This window comes from Dermacentor albipictus, chromosome 7 (assembly GCF_038994185.2).
Source record: "Dermacentor albipictus isolate Rhodes 1998 colony chromosome 7, USDA_Dalb.pri_finalv2, whole genome shotgun sequence".
Taxonomy (NCBI): Eukaryota; Metazoa; Arthropoda; class Arachnida; order Ixodida; family Ixodidae; genus Dermacentor; species Dermacentor albipictus.
Genome location: NC_091827.1, coordinates 10,344,195 through 10,360,205, shown reverse-complemented (window position 1 = coordinate 10,360,205; position 16,011 = coordinate 10,344,195). Strand labels below are relative to the sequence as shown.

Genomic DNA, 16,011 nt, shown 5'->3' with positions numbered 1-16,011 from the left:
CGAGATGGTAAAGCATTGTGATGCGATGGCAGATCATCGGGAAATGGTGGGATCAAATAGCGACTCTCGCATACCCTACTACGTTAGCGGGTATGTTATCAGGGAAATGCTAATGAGAACAAAGTGCGAATAGTGTTCTCTATATAGCTGTTGCTTCAAGCAAAAGACTCGCGCTTGCTTCCGGAAGAGTCGTGCGTTACCAACCACATGGATAGAGGTGGCCTACTTTACCCATCTCAGGCACTAACAGACTTGGTTGCTGCGATGGAAGATGCCTTCACGCATTGTTTCAGCTTTAACAAGTTGAAGGCTGACAGCATCATGGGCCTTATTTCCTGCCAGTCAATAAATAAGCTGGATATGGTTGGCTGTGCGCAGCATAGCGTAGAAATCACCAACCAGGTGATACGGCTTTTTGTCATCACGAGGTTGCACGTCCTTATCGCAGGAGAGAACGCATCGAAGCAAGGGAAGCGGGAAAAAATTAAGTACCTCAAGTTGAGGTGCACAACATAACTGCATAACTGCAAAGTTTATATCAGCAAGACCAACATAAAGCGCTTGTATATGTAAAACAGGAATTGTTCCCATCACATTATATGCACAGCTGCCTATCTGAACAGAATTTCCCACCCGACAAATTATTGTTTGCACTACACCTCGTTCACCGTTTTTGGGTATATACCTCCATTATATATTGGATTTGCGCTCCATTTCGTGTCATATTGTTTGTTTGAGAGCTAACAACCATGTATATAGAGTCGTGTGTATTATTTTATTAACAATAAATATTCTTTTTAAGGCATTTTTGGCATTATCTGAGCGGTACTAAATACGCGAACTTAGTTCTTTGCAGGTTTCTAATATTGGAAACGAAATTTCCCTTAACGTTCTCATATTATGCTGAGTTTTGGCCATTGGTGCCTACAGTACTACCTTTCATTGCATAATTAAATAAACTTGAAATAATCATGGTTCACTCGAGCGGCCCGTTTCAACTGAGGCGCGCACCAACCAGTAGACGATTAGGACAAGCGCCTGTAGCTCAAGGCACTAATAAAGTCACGCCAGACATAACTGCATACGGCACCCCATAATAATCCCTTAAAATGTTAAAGCGGCATTGGCAAACTGCAAACAACCGCCTACTGCGGAAGCTTTCTGTTTGCTGCAATTATGAGTTTCACAAGTGTTGCACTGAGCGCGAAGCTAAAGAGCGGCGATAAAATGACCAAAATTTAGTAGATAGTACGTTAGGCCAGCTGCAGTGATAAAGTCGCCTAGCCTTTAAAATGATTTTCCGATGCGCGTATTGCGCCCAAGAAGCCGCGGAGCGAGAAAGCACTTCACACCGGAACCAAATAACCGCAGCGGACCTTAGCCAGCCTACGGGAGGCATCTCGGAGCCGACAGCAGCGCCGCCGCATCGTCCTGAAAAAATGCTGCCTCTCCGGCGCTCCGATGCCGACACCTCCCCCTCTAGCCACCATAACCGTGTCTTGTTGCGCTGTGTTACTTGCACCGTGCTCTGCCGGATGTTGCACGAGCGCGCGCGCTCCGCGCGCGAGACCACGCGCAGCGCGGCGTGGTTTCGGGAAAGATGTAAACAAGAGAGGAGGGTGGCCCAAAAGGCGGAGCATCGCCATGAGCAACGCCAACTTCTGGCTTCACTTTTGCTTCACAAAGAGTGACGTCAGGGCCTCTCCTTAGTTTCCTTCCTCCGTGCCACCATGCTCAGATTTTTATTTTGCCTTTTATTTTTATCTGTGTTGTGTGTAATTCTCGATATTTAAATACGTCTTCCTACCCTTTTAACCTTATGTCACCTCTCTGCTTTTGAGCCACCAATCCTCCAATCGCCTTTTGCTAATTTCCATCGCATGTATTTTTACATGACTATTATTATCTCTGAACCCTAGGGCCTCAGGAAGCGTGACTGTGGCCGCATCGACATCGGGATTGATACCATCACATTTTAGTATGTGTTCCATTGTTTCTACATATTTACCACACAGTACATGTGTCTTCTTCTTCGTTAAATTTCTTTTTATAGCTCCGCGTTCTAAGACATCCTGATCTAGCTTCAAAGAGTAGGGCACTGCCTCTTGAGTTATCATAAAACGCTTCCTTCCTGATCTGCTGTTTCCAGTATCGATATTGTTCCACACTATGCTTCTTTTCCATTGAATTTATCCAATTTTTACCCTCCGTGTTTTTAACCTATCGTTTAATGTTCTGTCTTTCTTCGTCCTCTTGTCTGGCATACTTGCCGGTTAGCTTCCTAGTTCTTTTCCGCGATTGTGAGTCAACGCTCTTTATGTATAGGTATTTAAATACCTTAGCTGCCCACCTGTTATTGTCCAATTTCCTCAGACGTTTTTCGTATAGGATTTTACTCTGAGCTTCCCGTGCTTCGAACGATGCCCAGCCCATATCTCCCTGTACTGCTTCGTTTGTGGTTTTCCCGTGGGCACCTAGTGCTAACCTTCCCACAGCTCTCCGATTTACTTCTAGTCTCGACTGAACCTCTGCCCTCAAACACAGGACTGCATTCCCGAAAGTAAGCCCCGGCACCATTACTCCCTTCCAAATACCTCTCAGTACCTCATACCTGTTGTACCCCCACAATGCCCTATGTTTCATTATCCCGGCATCCCTTCGCCCTTTAGCCACGAGAGACTGTTCGTGCTTTTCCGTGTACATCTGCCATTTGTTTATCCATACCCCAAGATATTTGTATTCGGCCACTCGGAGTATTTCAGGGCCTTGTATTGTAAGCTCCTGATCAGTTGTATCGTTGAAAAACATCCCACCGGACTTAGCTGCACTAAAACTGAAACCTAAACTGTCTCCTTCGTCTGCACCGTAATTAACCAGAGTTTGCAAATCTTCCTGGCTATCTGCTAACAGTACAATATCGTCCGCATACATTAAACCCGGTAGTCGTTGCTCAACAACCTTTTCACCTAATCTGTACGAGAGAGAAGTGGTTCTTGTGGGGAAGGAGAAAAGGCTAGCGCTATTTTCTGCAACCCATGCGGGAGCACGGCTCAGCGCCAGCAGGGTGGAGGGGATGGGGTTAAAAGAGAGAGAGGGTAGGAGGGAGAAAGGTAGAGGGTCGTAGAGATGGAAGCGAAGTAAAGCCCCTTAACCTTCATAAAGTACTGCCACACTTTGAAGAATGCCGCCTACTCCTCGCGCGCTCTGGTCGAGGCCAACGCCGCGTCGCTATTGGCCAAATAGCATCACGTGGGCCCTCGCGCCGTGCATCAGCGCCATTTTTGCTCGAGAAGCGTCCTCGGAGAGACGAGGAGCGCATGTTGGCACCGTTGCTACACTCGAGCAGTGTAGGCGGCGCCACGGTCGAGGAGGGAGCGTAAAGGAGAGGAGAAACGAGGAGGAGAGTGTCACTACTTTACGAAGTTTAAGGGGCTTTAAAGCGAAGTAGTGACCGATCAGGAAGCCCGAGGTGGTGGGATGGCCGTTAGGCCATCCGTCTTTGTAGAAATGACCTATAGTCTCGCCGAGAGCCCCGACGAGTCGAGGTACTCGACGACACTTAGGAAGTCTGGTAGCTGATTACGACAGGGGAAGAGGATATCTTCCTGTCGTGAACATGGGAGCTCCAGGCGGTGGAACTCTTGCAGAAGTCGACCGCGGTGCTGCAGGTGAGTAGGGCTTTGCGTTTTCGGATAGCGTCTTGCGCTGACAGCGCCACTACGGCGTCATGGAAAAGTTATTAGAAATAATTAAATAAAATGTACCATTTTATGATAACAATAGCAATTTTGACTTTCATGTTTTATCGTTTAATTACAATTTTCCTAGCTTGTGAACTTCACGCGTTACCACGAATCGAGCCCAGTTTGGTGCTAGCTTAGAGCCGTCGCTTCGGTGGGTGTCGCCATGTTTGTTTACGCATATCTTCTAGGGCAGCTTTAGGGACTCGCGTTAAATCAGTGAAATAGCGTGACCGACACAAAACCCAAACGCAGTTTGCGTCTCGCGCGTGCGCAGCACGTGGCTTCGACGCTATTTCTCTGGGGCCCCAAACGTTGGGGGCCCATATTCTAAACCTCTCTATTAAAGCCTGATTCACTAAGCTCAGTTTAATGGCAGAGCTTGCTAATGTTGTGGATACTAGGATATGACCACTGCTATATCTTAATGGCGAAAAAGGCCGTTCGTTATTCGAAAATCATTAGAAAAATATTCGACATCCGATTCGATTCGCTTCTGAAACTATTCAATACACATTCGATTCGGTCTTAAAAGTTACGGTTCGCACACACCTAGAAACGATGTTGCGCAATTGCTACAAAGCCGCGCGCAGCGTTTATTCTCAAATCATGTGGCAGAAACCCTCTATATGAGGGGTAAGTCACAGCACATAGTAGTGTGATGCACTCTTCCTCTATAGCGTGCCATCCATTATGACCCACACATATGAGAGGAAGGTCCAACAAAGCGCGTTTAAGGATCATATCTTTCGTAATGGTCGGTCGGGCAGCGGTATCCGAAGAAGATAACGCCATAGCGGGGCTGTGGGTAAATCCCTGCATCGGGTGCTCGCGAGGGCTGTTGTGATGGCTCAGGCATAGGTGAACTAACGTGTCTCGTCTACTAATCGCAAACCCACGACAGCGGCGGTTTTTAGAGCCGGTATATAGTCGCTTTCGCCTCGGACGACTTCCACGTGCCCTCATCGACATTGACGACCTCGATCACGACATGGTATTGCTTCATTTTCACACTGCATGTCGCAAATACTTGGCGAACGTTGAGCGATGACAGCAGATGCCTTGAAGCGCATTGTGATCTATGTTCCAGAAATATATGTTCCAGAAAATGCGCAGTGATTGGTTTGCTGGAGGTTCACCAATGAATGCGATTGCAAAGAGGGCTTTGAAAATTATATTCTGGAGTTTTACGTCTCGAAATCACGATGTAATTTCGACCAAAAGCGTTGAAAGTTGTTTAACGTGCTACTATATCTATAGGTACACGAGCGTTTTCGCATTTTGCCCACGTCGAAATGCGACCGGCGCGGCCAGGATCGAAGCCGCAACTTCGTGCACAGAATGTTTATGTGATGACGTGCACCTATTTTGATGAAGCCAAGAGCACTGGCGTAGCCAGCATTTTTTTTTTTAGGGGGCGGGTGGAGGTAGGAGGAAGGGATAGGGTGCCGATAAGGCCACATACTAACCCAGAAATTTTTCGGGGATCGGCGGCACGTGGCCAGTGTGCCACCCCCTGGCTATGCGCCACTGGCCAAGAGTGGTATACCGGACAAAGGTCCAGGTATACTGTGCAAATGGGCGTTTGGATTTTGGGTGCTGCACGAGTAATGATTTAAAAAGCCCACTCCATCTATATCAACGAGTTAATGTCGTGGTGGTCTGCAACGTGGATTAACCAAGCCTCGGTTCACATTCTGTCGTCCATACTATCAGCTCAGTTAAAAGGGTGATGTGTCCACATATGTTCAAAATGCCTTGGCCTTAAGTCCTCAATCTAACTGAATGATAATCTCGAAGTCTTGATTTCCTCTGACTACAGCACTGGGCGCGACGCTCATCGTTTCTTCGTGCAAAGGCGGTTTCCTTCGTGATCTTGCCTTCAAAAATCAACTAGGCACTGTTACAAACACCCGTTCAGAGTTGGATAAGATTTTATGACATTAGTGGCAGTGTGCGACCATCGTTAAAATCGCACTTACTGCTGCTTTCTAGCTTTCGTGTTTTCTAGTCATCTTCATATATTGCGAGATAATTGTGAATCGAACATTTTCTTCACGACAAGACCAAGGTGTCTTGGCGCATTTATATGCTTGCATTCAAGTACAAGTCTAACTGCAGTTTCGTGTAGTCCTATTTTGAACGTTGGCTTGCGTTGAAGTCATCTTTTTCGCGAAGCACCTTTATTGAACTTGTCTGCTGTTCTTTCGAATAGAGCGGTTTTGTCCTTACCTTTTTCTTTTCGAATTTTTCTTTTTGCCGCCTTATAATGCATATGCCAAGTTTCTGTGATGTGCTGCGGTTACATGAATTTTATGTGCTAAAAATTACCTTGAAGCGCTTGATAATGACTCATTAATACATGTGATGTTATACTCTCACTGTTACCCCACGCGGTATAGCTTAACGGCTATGCCATTGCGCTGCTGAGGTCGCGTCTTTGATCCAGGTCTCGGTGGCCGCACTTCGACGGGGCGAAATGCAACAACTACAATATACGTAGATTTAGGCGCACGTTAAGAAAGCTCAGGTGGTCAAAACTGATCCGGGGTCTCCCACTGTACGTCATGCCTCATAATCATGTCGTGGGTTTTGCTTCACCGTCGCAGGAGTCATCATCGAGCGCAACACCGGCTGATACTCGGGGTTCAACGCCTCACTCGGCAAGCGTAGGCACGTTCTCATCAACGCCTGACTCACTCGGGACACCAGTCGCGCCAGCAGCAACAGCAGAGCCTGAAATAGTCCCACAGCTTCAGTACGTCGGGCTATCGTGACCTCTTTCCTTTCCCTGTTATTCTGAGAATGATGCGCATATCTGGAGAGCTGGAGAGAAGCTTTCTTCGCGGGGAACGCGAAGATGGGAACGCGAATGTGGGGAACGCGGTTTAAATCATGGATCCGGGACACTGAAGGAGGTGCGACTTAATGCTCGCGCATTTCTCTCGCGTTTACCGCTAAATCGCCACTCGATTTATTTTTGCGCAGCCACGTTTTTCTTGCTTTCCCCCGCGACAGCCTTCAAGGGCTAACAGTATACTGTAGATAAGTTACTAAAATTGTACCTGTTGCTTTGTAACATTAAAGAGAGCACAGGTAATTGCGAGAAAAACGCTATTGGCTTCAATGAAGCAGGTGAAAATCTTGAGTACCACTGATGAAACCATGGGCCCTAGCTATTTGCTCAGTGGTACAGACACAAATGCATTTTCACAGGAACATCGTCTCAACAGTCAACCTCGACTGCAAGTTGGACCTGAAGAAGATCGCCTTGCATGCCCGGAATGCGGAGTACAATCCCAAGCGTTTTGCTGCCGTCATCATGCGCATCCGAGAGCCCCAAACCACAGCTCTGATCTTTGCCTCGGGGAAGATGGTGTGCACCGGAGCCAAAAGGTACCGCCTTGAGTTTCGGTGCTTGGTAGAATGAGATTCAACTAAAGGTAAAAAAAAAAAAAGTTGTGCAGAAACCTTCGGCGATGATTGTCAATGTAAGCGAATATATCAGAACATTTATAGAAAGCCATTCGGTTTATTAAAGGAATGATGCGCTTGAAGTCATATACTTGTTACAGCAGGGATACTTAGGTAGCGTTTGTTGTTTTATTGCGCACTTCCATAAAGAACACAGCCTTTAAGCAACACATTCGCAGTGGTAGTGAAGGTGGTGAGGCTTGTGCAGTGCTGACAAATGGCCACGCCCTCTACTATAGAGGATTACCATATGAGAAGCAGTTCGGAGTAGGATTCCTAATCCATAAGGACATATATAGCGGGCCACATTGACGGAATTCTACAGCATTAATGAGAGGGTAGCAGTAGTCGTAATAAAGCTGAATAGGAGGTATAGAATAAAGGTAGTACAAACCTACGCTCCACCCTCCAGTCACAATGATGAAGAAATAGAACAGTTTTATGAAGATGTTGAATTAGCGATGCGAAAAGTGTAAACTCAGTATACTGTAGTCATGGGTGACTTCAATGCAAAAGTGGGGAAAAAGCAGGCTGGTGAACAAGCAATTGGCAACTGCAGCGTGGATTCTAGGAATACTCGAGGAGAGATGCTGGTGCAATTCGCGGAAAGGAATAAGCTATGAATAATGAACGCCTTTTTCAAGAAGCGTAGCAACAGAAAGTGGACCTGGAAAAGCCCTAACGGTGAAAAAGAAATGAAATTGATTTCGTACTTTCTGCCGATCCCAGCAAAGTGCAGGATGTAGAAGTGATAGGTACATAGAGTAAAGTTGAGTGATCATAAGTTAGTGAGAGCTAGGATTCACTTCAATTTGAAGAGAGAAAGAGTAAAATTGGTCAAGACGAAACAGGTCAACCTAGAAGCACTAAACGTAAAAGCAGACAAATTCAGGTTAGTGCTTGCAAACAAATATGCAGCCTTAGAACAGAGAGATGAAGATGACATAGAGATAATGAATGAAACCGTAACTAGGCTGGCTTCGTAGGCAGCAATTGAAGTGAGAGGCAAGGCACCAAGGCAACCAGTAGGCAAGCTCTCCCAAGTAACAAAGGACCTGACAAAGAAACGACAAGTAATGAAAGAGTCCAACGCAGGAGATAAGATAGAATTCGCGGAGCTGTCAAAACTGATCAACAAGGAGAAAATAAGGGTTATTCAAAATTATAACGTGAGAAAGACTGAGGAAGCAGTAAAAAATGGACGCAGCATGAAATTTCGGACAACTTGGCATCGGACAAACCAAGATCTATGCACTGAAAGATAAGCATGATAATATCATCAGCAATCTCGAAGGTATAGTAAAAGCAGTGGAAGAATTCTATACGGACCTGTACAGTACCCAGAGGAGTCATGATACCTCCATTCGAAGCAGTAATGAACAGGTTGCAGAGACGCCTCCTATACCTAGCGATGAGGTCAGTAGGGCCTTGCAAGACATGAAACGGGGAGAAGCGGAAGGGGAAGATCGAATAACAGTCGATTTAATAGACAGAGGAGACATAATGATTAAAAAACTGGCCGCTCTCTATACGAAGTGTCTATCGACTTCAAGGGTCCCAGAAAACCGGACGAATGCAAACGTTATACTAATCCACAAAAAGGGAGACGTTAAAGAATTGAAAAATTATAGGCCCATTAGCTTACTTCCAGTAGCATATAAAATCTTAACAAAGATAATCTCCAATAGGACAAGGGCAACACTGGACCTTACTCAACCAAGGGAACAGGCAGCCTTCAGGAAGTGATATTCTACAATGGATCACATCCATGTCATTAAGCAGGTAATCGAGAAATCCGCAGAATATAATAAGCCTCTCTATATGGCTTTCATAGATTACGAAAAGGCATTTGATTCAGTAGAGATACCAACAGTCATAGCGGCATTACGTAATCAAGGAGTACTGGCTGCTTACAAAAATATCTTGGAGAATATCTGCAGAAATTCCACAGCTACCTCAATTCTACGCAAGTAGGAGGATACCTTTAAAGAAAGAGCTCAGACAAGGAGACACAATCTCTCCAATGCTATATATTAGAAGAATTCAAGCTATTAAACTGGGTAGGCTTAAGAGTAAGGATCAACAGCGAATATCTCGGCTACCTTCGGTTTGCAGATAACATTGTTCTGTTCAGCAACACTGGAGACGAGTTACAACAAATGATTGAGGATGTTAACAGAGAGAGTGCAAGAGTGGGGTTGAAGATTAATATGCAGAAGACAAAGATAATCATTGTATAGCCAGGCAAGAGAACAAGAGTTCCGGATCGCCAGTCAGCCTGCAGAGTTTGTGAAGGAGTACGTTTACCTAGGTCAATTAATCACAGGGAACCCTGACCATGAGAAGGAAATTCACAGAAGAATAAAAATGGGTTGGAGCACATATGGCAGACGTTGTCGGCTCCTGACTGGAAGCTTACCATTATCATTGAAAGGGAACGTGTACAATAAGTGCATTTTACCGGTGCTGACATATGGGGCAGAAACTTGGTGACTGACAAAGGAGCTCGAAAACAAGTTAAGGATCGCGCAGAGAGCGATGGAACGAAGAATGTTAGTCGTAACGTAAGAGACAGGAAGAGAGCGGTGTGGATCAAAGAGAAAACCGGCATAGCCGATATTTCAATTGACATTAAGAGAAAGAAATGGAGCTGGGCAGGTCATGCAATGCGAAGGTTGGATAACCGGTGGATCATTAGGGTTATAGAATGGTCGCCAAGAAAAGGAGGGAAGCGCAGTCGAGGACGTTAGATGTCTAGGTGGGGTGATGAAATTAAGAAATTCGCATGCGCTAGTTGGAATTGGTTGGCGCAGGACAGGGGTAACTGGAGATCGCAGGGAGGGCCTTCGTTCTGCAGTGGACATAAAATATAATGATGATAATGATTACATATAAGCCGACTCGTCATATATGTACTTTGATGACCGTGGCTCGAGCACAGGCGTGGACGCCGTCATAGACGCACAAGTAGCGGCGTAGCAGTGTTAAGTGAGCGTGACAGCGAAGCGGTACAATTCTCTGATAGCATGCAGCATACGTCGCTTTACGTGAGCAAACGCCTAAAAAAATATACAGCAGAACATAGAATAATACATATTTCCTTTTTTCGTTCGTTCATTTCAGTGAAGATCAATCAAGGATGGCAGCGAGAAAGTATACCCGGATCGTCCAGAAGTTGGGCTTTGACGTACGTTTTTCTCCTTACATTTCCAGGACATGGCGCTGGAACGTTGAAAATTTATGAACTTATCTCTTGGATTGTTTGGAGGTTGCAGAACCACGTTCGAAAGATCATTGCCCCACCGCGAATATATGCGTGGAAATGTTTTGATGACTAAGAAAATGAAAAAAGAAAGAAAACGGTGCGTAATGAAGCTGTAGTTGGTATAGTGTAACGAGACGCGCACTTTTATAGGAAAAAAGAAATAGCTGCACAGAAGTACTCGCACTTATCCCACGGGCTTTCTCCGCTGTTCGTCATAGAAGTGGATTTGATCACGCCACTATTTTGCAACATCTTTGCATTTCCGCGTCTTTGTGCTCTTGTCCCTAAGGCCCGCTTCCTGGCAGAGCAAAGCCTTGTGTCGCGTGTCTTCTTCCCTGTTGGCTCTGTTAGTGTCACCATTTGCACGCGACGAAAATGCTAACGCAGTGGTCATGGTTTATAAAGATAGCAGTTTTGTTGTCACATTTTTATTGACATGTCATGCATCAAAATGCAGATTAGCTCACACAAGGGTAATATTGCTTGAAACGTCCCCAAGGGCGCGCTCAGGTATCTTTTTGATGATTTGGCGACGCCCCGTGTTTTAAAGTGAAACTTTCGTAGCATCACGCCCGCACTTTGGTGTCCACATCTTCTAACCTATATCGACTGAGCGGGAGCACTCTGACGTCATGTAGTCTGGTAGTGGCTTATATAGTGCCTAAATCGGACCGCGCATCTTGCACCGTCTCCGTGCCCTTAACTCATTATTATTTAATCAGCCCTGGCCGACCGAGGGAGTTCGACTAATGGTTGTGCGATACATGCGTTTTAGGTCACGCACGTGATTTGTGACACATGCGTATATTATTAGCAAGTGACCTAAACGGTCCGCAATCGTCAGCATTGGGCGTTTCGGCAGGAGCAAGAGCAGTTGGATTTCACAAATAACTAAAAAAACAAACAAACAACAACAGACACTCTGAACTACTAACTAATCAGGAAGAGGCAATTGATGTCATAAGCAGACGTATATAAAGGAAACTGCAGCGAATACCGTTTCTCTCAGTTTCGAACGGCGGCCCCTCGGAAGATAGACAGTTGCGAAGTGCGGAACAAGGAGAAAAAGTAACGGCGGCAAACCATGGACACGTCTGAAATCCATAAATAGAAGCCTGCACATTGTACATACCGCGCGTCGCGTTTCAAGTTTCTCCAAAACTGAGGTATCGCTTACGTGGACAAACATCATCGATGTGTTCGGCTTATTTTATGCGGACACTTTAGACACCTTCGTGCCGCCGTTGCCGCCGTCGCCGCCGTCGCCGTCGTGCTGTCCTAGTACCAACGGCGCATGCGTGGCCTACGCGTGAAGTGCCTCCAGAAACGTGCAGTACATTTGGCTGCAAAAAAACGCCGGTCGTATGGCCGTACCATCACGCGTTGCTCAATTGGCCCTGCCGGATCCAGTGCAGGCAGTCTGATTCCGTTGCTGGCCCGAGCGTTGTGCACCCGCACACTAGCGTTCCCGAGGAGGAGTATAGCTGCGTGAATAATGTCGCCCCGTCTATCGAGTTCCTTCATTGGGCGCTGACAAACGTCGATGGTTTTCCGTCGGTCTCATCGCGAGGTCCGACGCCTGCCTGTATGGCCTGCCGGTGACCCTCATCGCGCCAGCGTTGTGGGACGCCTGTTGTCTGCCAGGGCGCTGTTTATGCTACATAGCAGCAGCTTTCTAGTAGGCTGCGTCACGCCGTGTCGCCTCCCGGTATTGTTAAAGCAGAGTGTGAGCAGTTCAAGCGCAACGCTAAACCTACCCGACGCCTTCAACTCTTCACTTTCGGGTGAAACTGTTTTTTTTTTTTTCACGTTTGAAATACATGCCTTTCGTGATACAATGAAAGTTGTTTTGCAGGTGAAGTTTCTCGCTTTCAAGATTCAGAACATGGTCGGCAGCTGCGATGTCCGTTTTCCCATAGATCTGGAAGAGCTTCAACGGGTGCACAGCCAATTTGCGAGGTTCGAGCTTTTACATTCGCTGTCACGTATCCTCAATTGAAAGTCATGGTAGACCAATGGGGCGAACAGCGCAGACAAGACAAGATAAATGGACAGGTCAGATGCTCGGACAGTAACGAATGGTTCTAATCTTTGGATTAGTGCAATATATATAAAATTCAGTGATCGAAATGTAATACAGCACAGCTAAAGGAAGAAAGGCGCAAATAGACATTTATTTGTTATAAAAGTAGGTTGCTAAATTGCAACTCATGTGTAAATGTTAAAAACTATTTCTTTAGCTGAAGGAGTTCAATATTAGCTAAAGAAACTAAACTCATAATTGCCTTTTTTTTTATTGAAACCTATGACACCGTTGAGGTTTGTGTAACGTTATGAATTTAACGTAATTTCCGCACTTTTAATTCTTCTTTTTCTTTCCGCGGGAAATTTGTAAACGTTGAATTTCAAGCTTTTGAGTACTTGCAAACGCAATGCGAGCTTATTTCCTTTCTTTTTTTCTTTTTTTAAAACTATGATCAACGATTAATAATTTCCCGGCAGTTCTTGCCAAAATTGATGCCATTAGCCATGCTGATGACGCAGTTCCGAGACGGTGCCTTCCGCTTGCTTATCCTCTTTTCATCTTTGTCAAGCAGGCGCTCATGTGGTTTCACGAGTGCCTGTACGTTTCACGAGTTTCGTCTGTACCAGACTAGCTTATTTATCAGCTTGCCTCGACTCCGCCAAGTAGAAAGCAAAGTCGCCTCCTGGCTGAAGCCACTGCGTTTTATTTTTGCTGTTTCGGTGATTTCTGGAATTAACAGCGACTTGATGAGCCACCGATCTTCTGAGTGCTTTCAGTTAGCAGGGACATAGACAAGGGGAGGGGCAGGACGAAACACCGGGCACGTGGCCTCCCCCCTGCCACCTTGAAATTTCCGCGTATTAGGGATACGTGGCATAAAACCACATGTGGCAAAACCCGCCTGCCCCGCCACTCTCCGCCGGTCAAGTGTGTGCCCCCACCCTAAAATAAATTTTGGTCTACACCAGTATCAGTCAGGCGCCCAATGTTCCAAGCTGCAAAATTATTTATCAGGAATCGCTGGGGAGCATTTTACCAAGAGCAGCAAGTTTTTTTTTTCTAGTCCTAAGGGAGCAATGATACTTCTTTTTAACGCGAAGCATTGTTTGCCTAATCTCAGGTGCTTTGCGGTAGGTTGGTATGTAGGTAGGTAGGTTCGTGTAATTCTTAGTGTGATACCGAAGAGAGCAGTGTCAGGCACTGTCTTATTTTTATCTTTGCGAGTAGTGTAGTGCGCCAGTCATCGAAGGGAGTCGGTCTTTGGCTTTTCAGTTACGCGCCAGAGCTGTTTCCAGGACTTTTCTACCGCATGGTCAAGCCCCGTGTTGTCCTGCTTATCTTCGTATCGGGAAAAATCGTGCTCACAGGTGAGTGACGCCCCTTTTCAACTAGTATCGTCAGTGTTCTCAGAAATGCTTTTTTTTTGCATATTAGCGATCATGAAAATTTTCAGCCTATTTTAAGCATGCCACTGTTTAACAAGCGCTGCGCATTGGTCATTAATGGATAAATTCGACTGGGTCCTACCGCGGTCCAACTTTGTAACGATGCGGAGCCCTCTTGAGATTAGAGACAAAGACATGCTGCTTGAGTTGAATGCTCTGCTGCTCCCAGAACAATAAGAATAGGCGTGCGAGCGTAACTTTGTTGGCTGTTACGACAACTGAAACGTGGGAAGCCAAGCTTTCTGCTGATGACCTGGACGACCAACGCAGTCTCGTCGCCCGGGCCAAGGAGGCAGCCCAAGCCAGAGGGTTCTTGGAATAAGGAATCCTTCCACATAGGGTGAACCGGGTTTTGACTCGGATTACCGTTACAGAAAATAAAAGTTTAGTTCTCTCTCTCTCTCGGTCCCAGTTCAAAAGTGAGAGTTCTGAGCACTCGACTTCAGCCAGCCGAACGTAAAGTGTGCTGCCAGAGTAGCCGAAAGTGGCCAATCGAATGTGTTGAGAGAAATGGGTGCTTATCTTTGTTTCCAGGTTTCCTAATCTCAGAATGTGGGTGCAGTGTTTGATTTTTGTGCACAATATAGGCGTATCTCCAAGAAATATCGACGGGAGCCACCACATTTGAGCTTGGACTTTGCCAGCTAGACAGCTGCAGGTTTTGTTGAAGTAGGTCACAGCATGCAAGAGGCTCTCATTGTGCAAAACTATCGTCACAAGCATTGCGAATGAGCTCTTTAGAGTAAAAAAAAAAAAATCTTGTGTTTTCTGCTACAGGAGCCAAGGAACGGTCTCAAATTTATGAGGCGTTTGAAAACATTTATCCAACATTGAAGAGCTTCCGCAAGCATGGCAGTTATAGTGGGATGACTTGATGTGGCCCATCAGCATCATTTGCCTTGTGTAAATCAACGTCTTGGTCCACTTCTTCAGCCGAGGTCACATCGACTTTTTGTAAAAGAACTTCCACGTGCCTGAATAAATTATACGACATGATTCTCGACGCATAGTGCGTTCCATTAAAAAGAAGACAAAAAATTGTACAGTGTATTGGGTCTTGATGCAAGCTTTCCTGTGAAACACAAGTAATTTTTTATGGGAACCAACAATACCAGTGATATTTCACTTGTATATACTTGTAAATAAGAAAAGGACAGTATAAGATAAATACCTTATCATCTCTTCGATCTGTGTAAGCTAAATTGCGGCAGTTCTGTTTTAAACGAATATTTTGTTTCAATTTCTGTTCACTCCTTGCAGCACACTGGGCGAAACCAACGAAGCAGTACCTCTCAGTGTGTCAGCGTTTCCAACGTAGAATAGCTAGCGCCAAAGAAATACTACGCTTGCGTTGGTGTTAACAAAAGCCACTGGATTCACTGCCGCGAAAATATTTCTCGTGAGTTCTGTGCTGACGAGCAATGTAGTGCTTCAGCATCGGTGTGTTTTTTTTGTAGCGTGTACTGCCTGTCTGGAATAAAATACATGATATTAGATGCACTGACTTCTGCATTCTCCATCCTTTCTCCATCCACCTAACCAGGTAGACTCGTGTTTTCACATAAAAATTCTACTTGAATATGTCCTGGAAAATCATATGTGAGGATCAAACTCTTTGGTATAGATGACGATAAAGGTCTAAAGAGATCAGTCGATTCCAACTTTAGGAAAATGGTTTATACCGAAAAGTGCCGAATTTGGGAATTCAGCGAGGCTGGTCAAAACGAGTCCGCATTACGTGAGGCAACAGTATCTTATTAAGGGGGACGCGCTTTGTAGAGCTCAGTAACGCAGGTAAAAAATCGTGGCTTCTGGTTTGTTCCTGCATAGCTTGTTGATGATGGGCTCTTTAGAGATTAATTTCGAGCTACCCACCGGCTGTGTCAGCCACGTTACTGTAGTGTTCAGGGGTTCTTGTGAAGCAGGAGAAAACGAATTCAGACACTTTGTAAGAACATTGGCACGCTGTAAAACATTTTGTCCACAGTAATGCCCCTACTTGCTGCCATATACAAACTAGTCCATCAGCCTACCCTTTCGAACTACTCGCTGGTTTAGTTT

The 16,011-nt window shown here is 45.6% G+C and overlaps 1 protein-coding gene across 2 annotated transcripts; it reads left to right on the top strand.

Annotated features, from left to right (window-relative positions):
• Nucleotides 1-4,540: 4,540 nt before the first annotated feature.
• Nucleotides 4,541-15,446, top strand: LOC135904356 (TATA box-binding protein-like 2). Of its 2 annotated transcripts, none has more exons than XM_065435004.2 (7): nucleotides 4,541-4,734; nucleotides 6,350-6,498; nucleotides 6,957-7,136; nucleotides 10,338-10,401; nucleotides 12,335-12,438; nucleotides 13,778-13,872; nucleotides 15,211-15,446. In XM_065435004.2, exons 1-7 carry the CDS (start codon nucleotides 4,732-4,734, stop codon nucleotides 15,309-15,311), a joined length of 696 nt encoding a protein of 231 aa, XP_065291076.1. In that variant the 5' UTR covers nucleotides 4,541-4,731; the 3' UTR covers nucleotides 15,312-15,446. The 2 variants fall into 2 exon arrangements, with proteins under 2 accessions (XP_065291076.1, XP_065291077.1); XM_065435005.1 differs by lacking the exon at nucleotides 15,211-15,446 and adding an exon at nucleotides 14,728-14,953 and having other exon boundaries at nucleotides 4,545-4,734.
• Nucleotides 15,447-16,011: the final 565 nt, after the last annotated feature.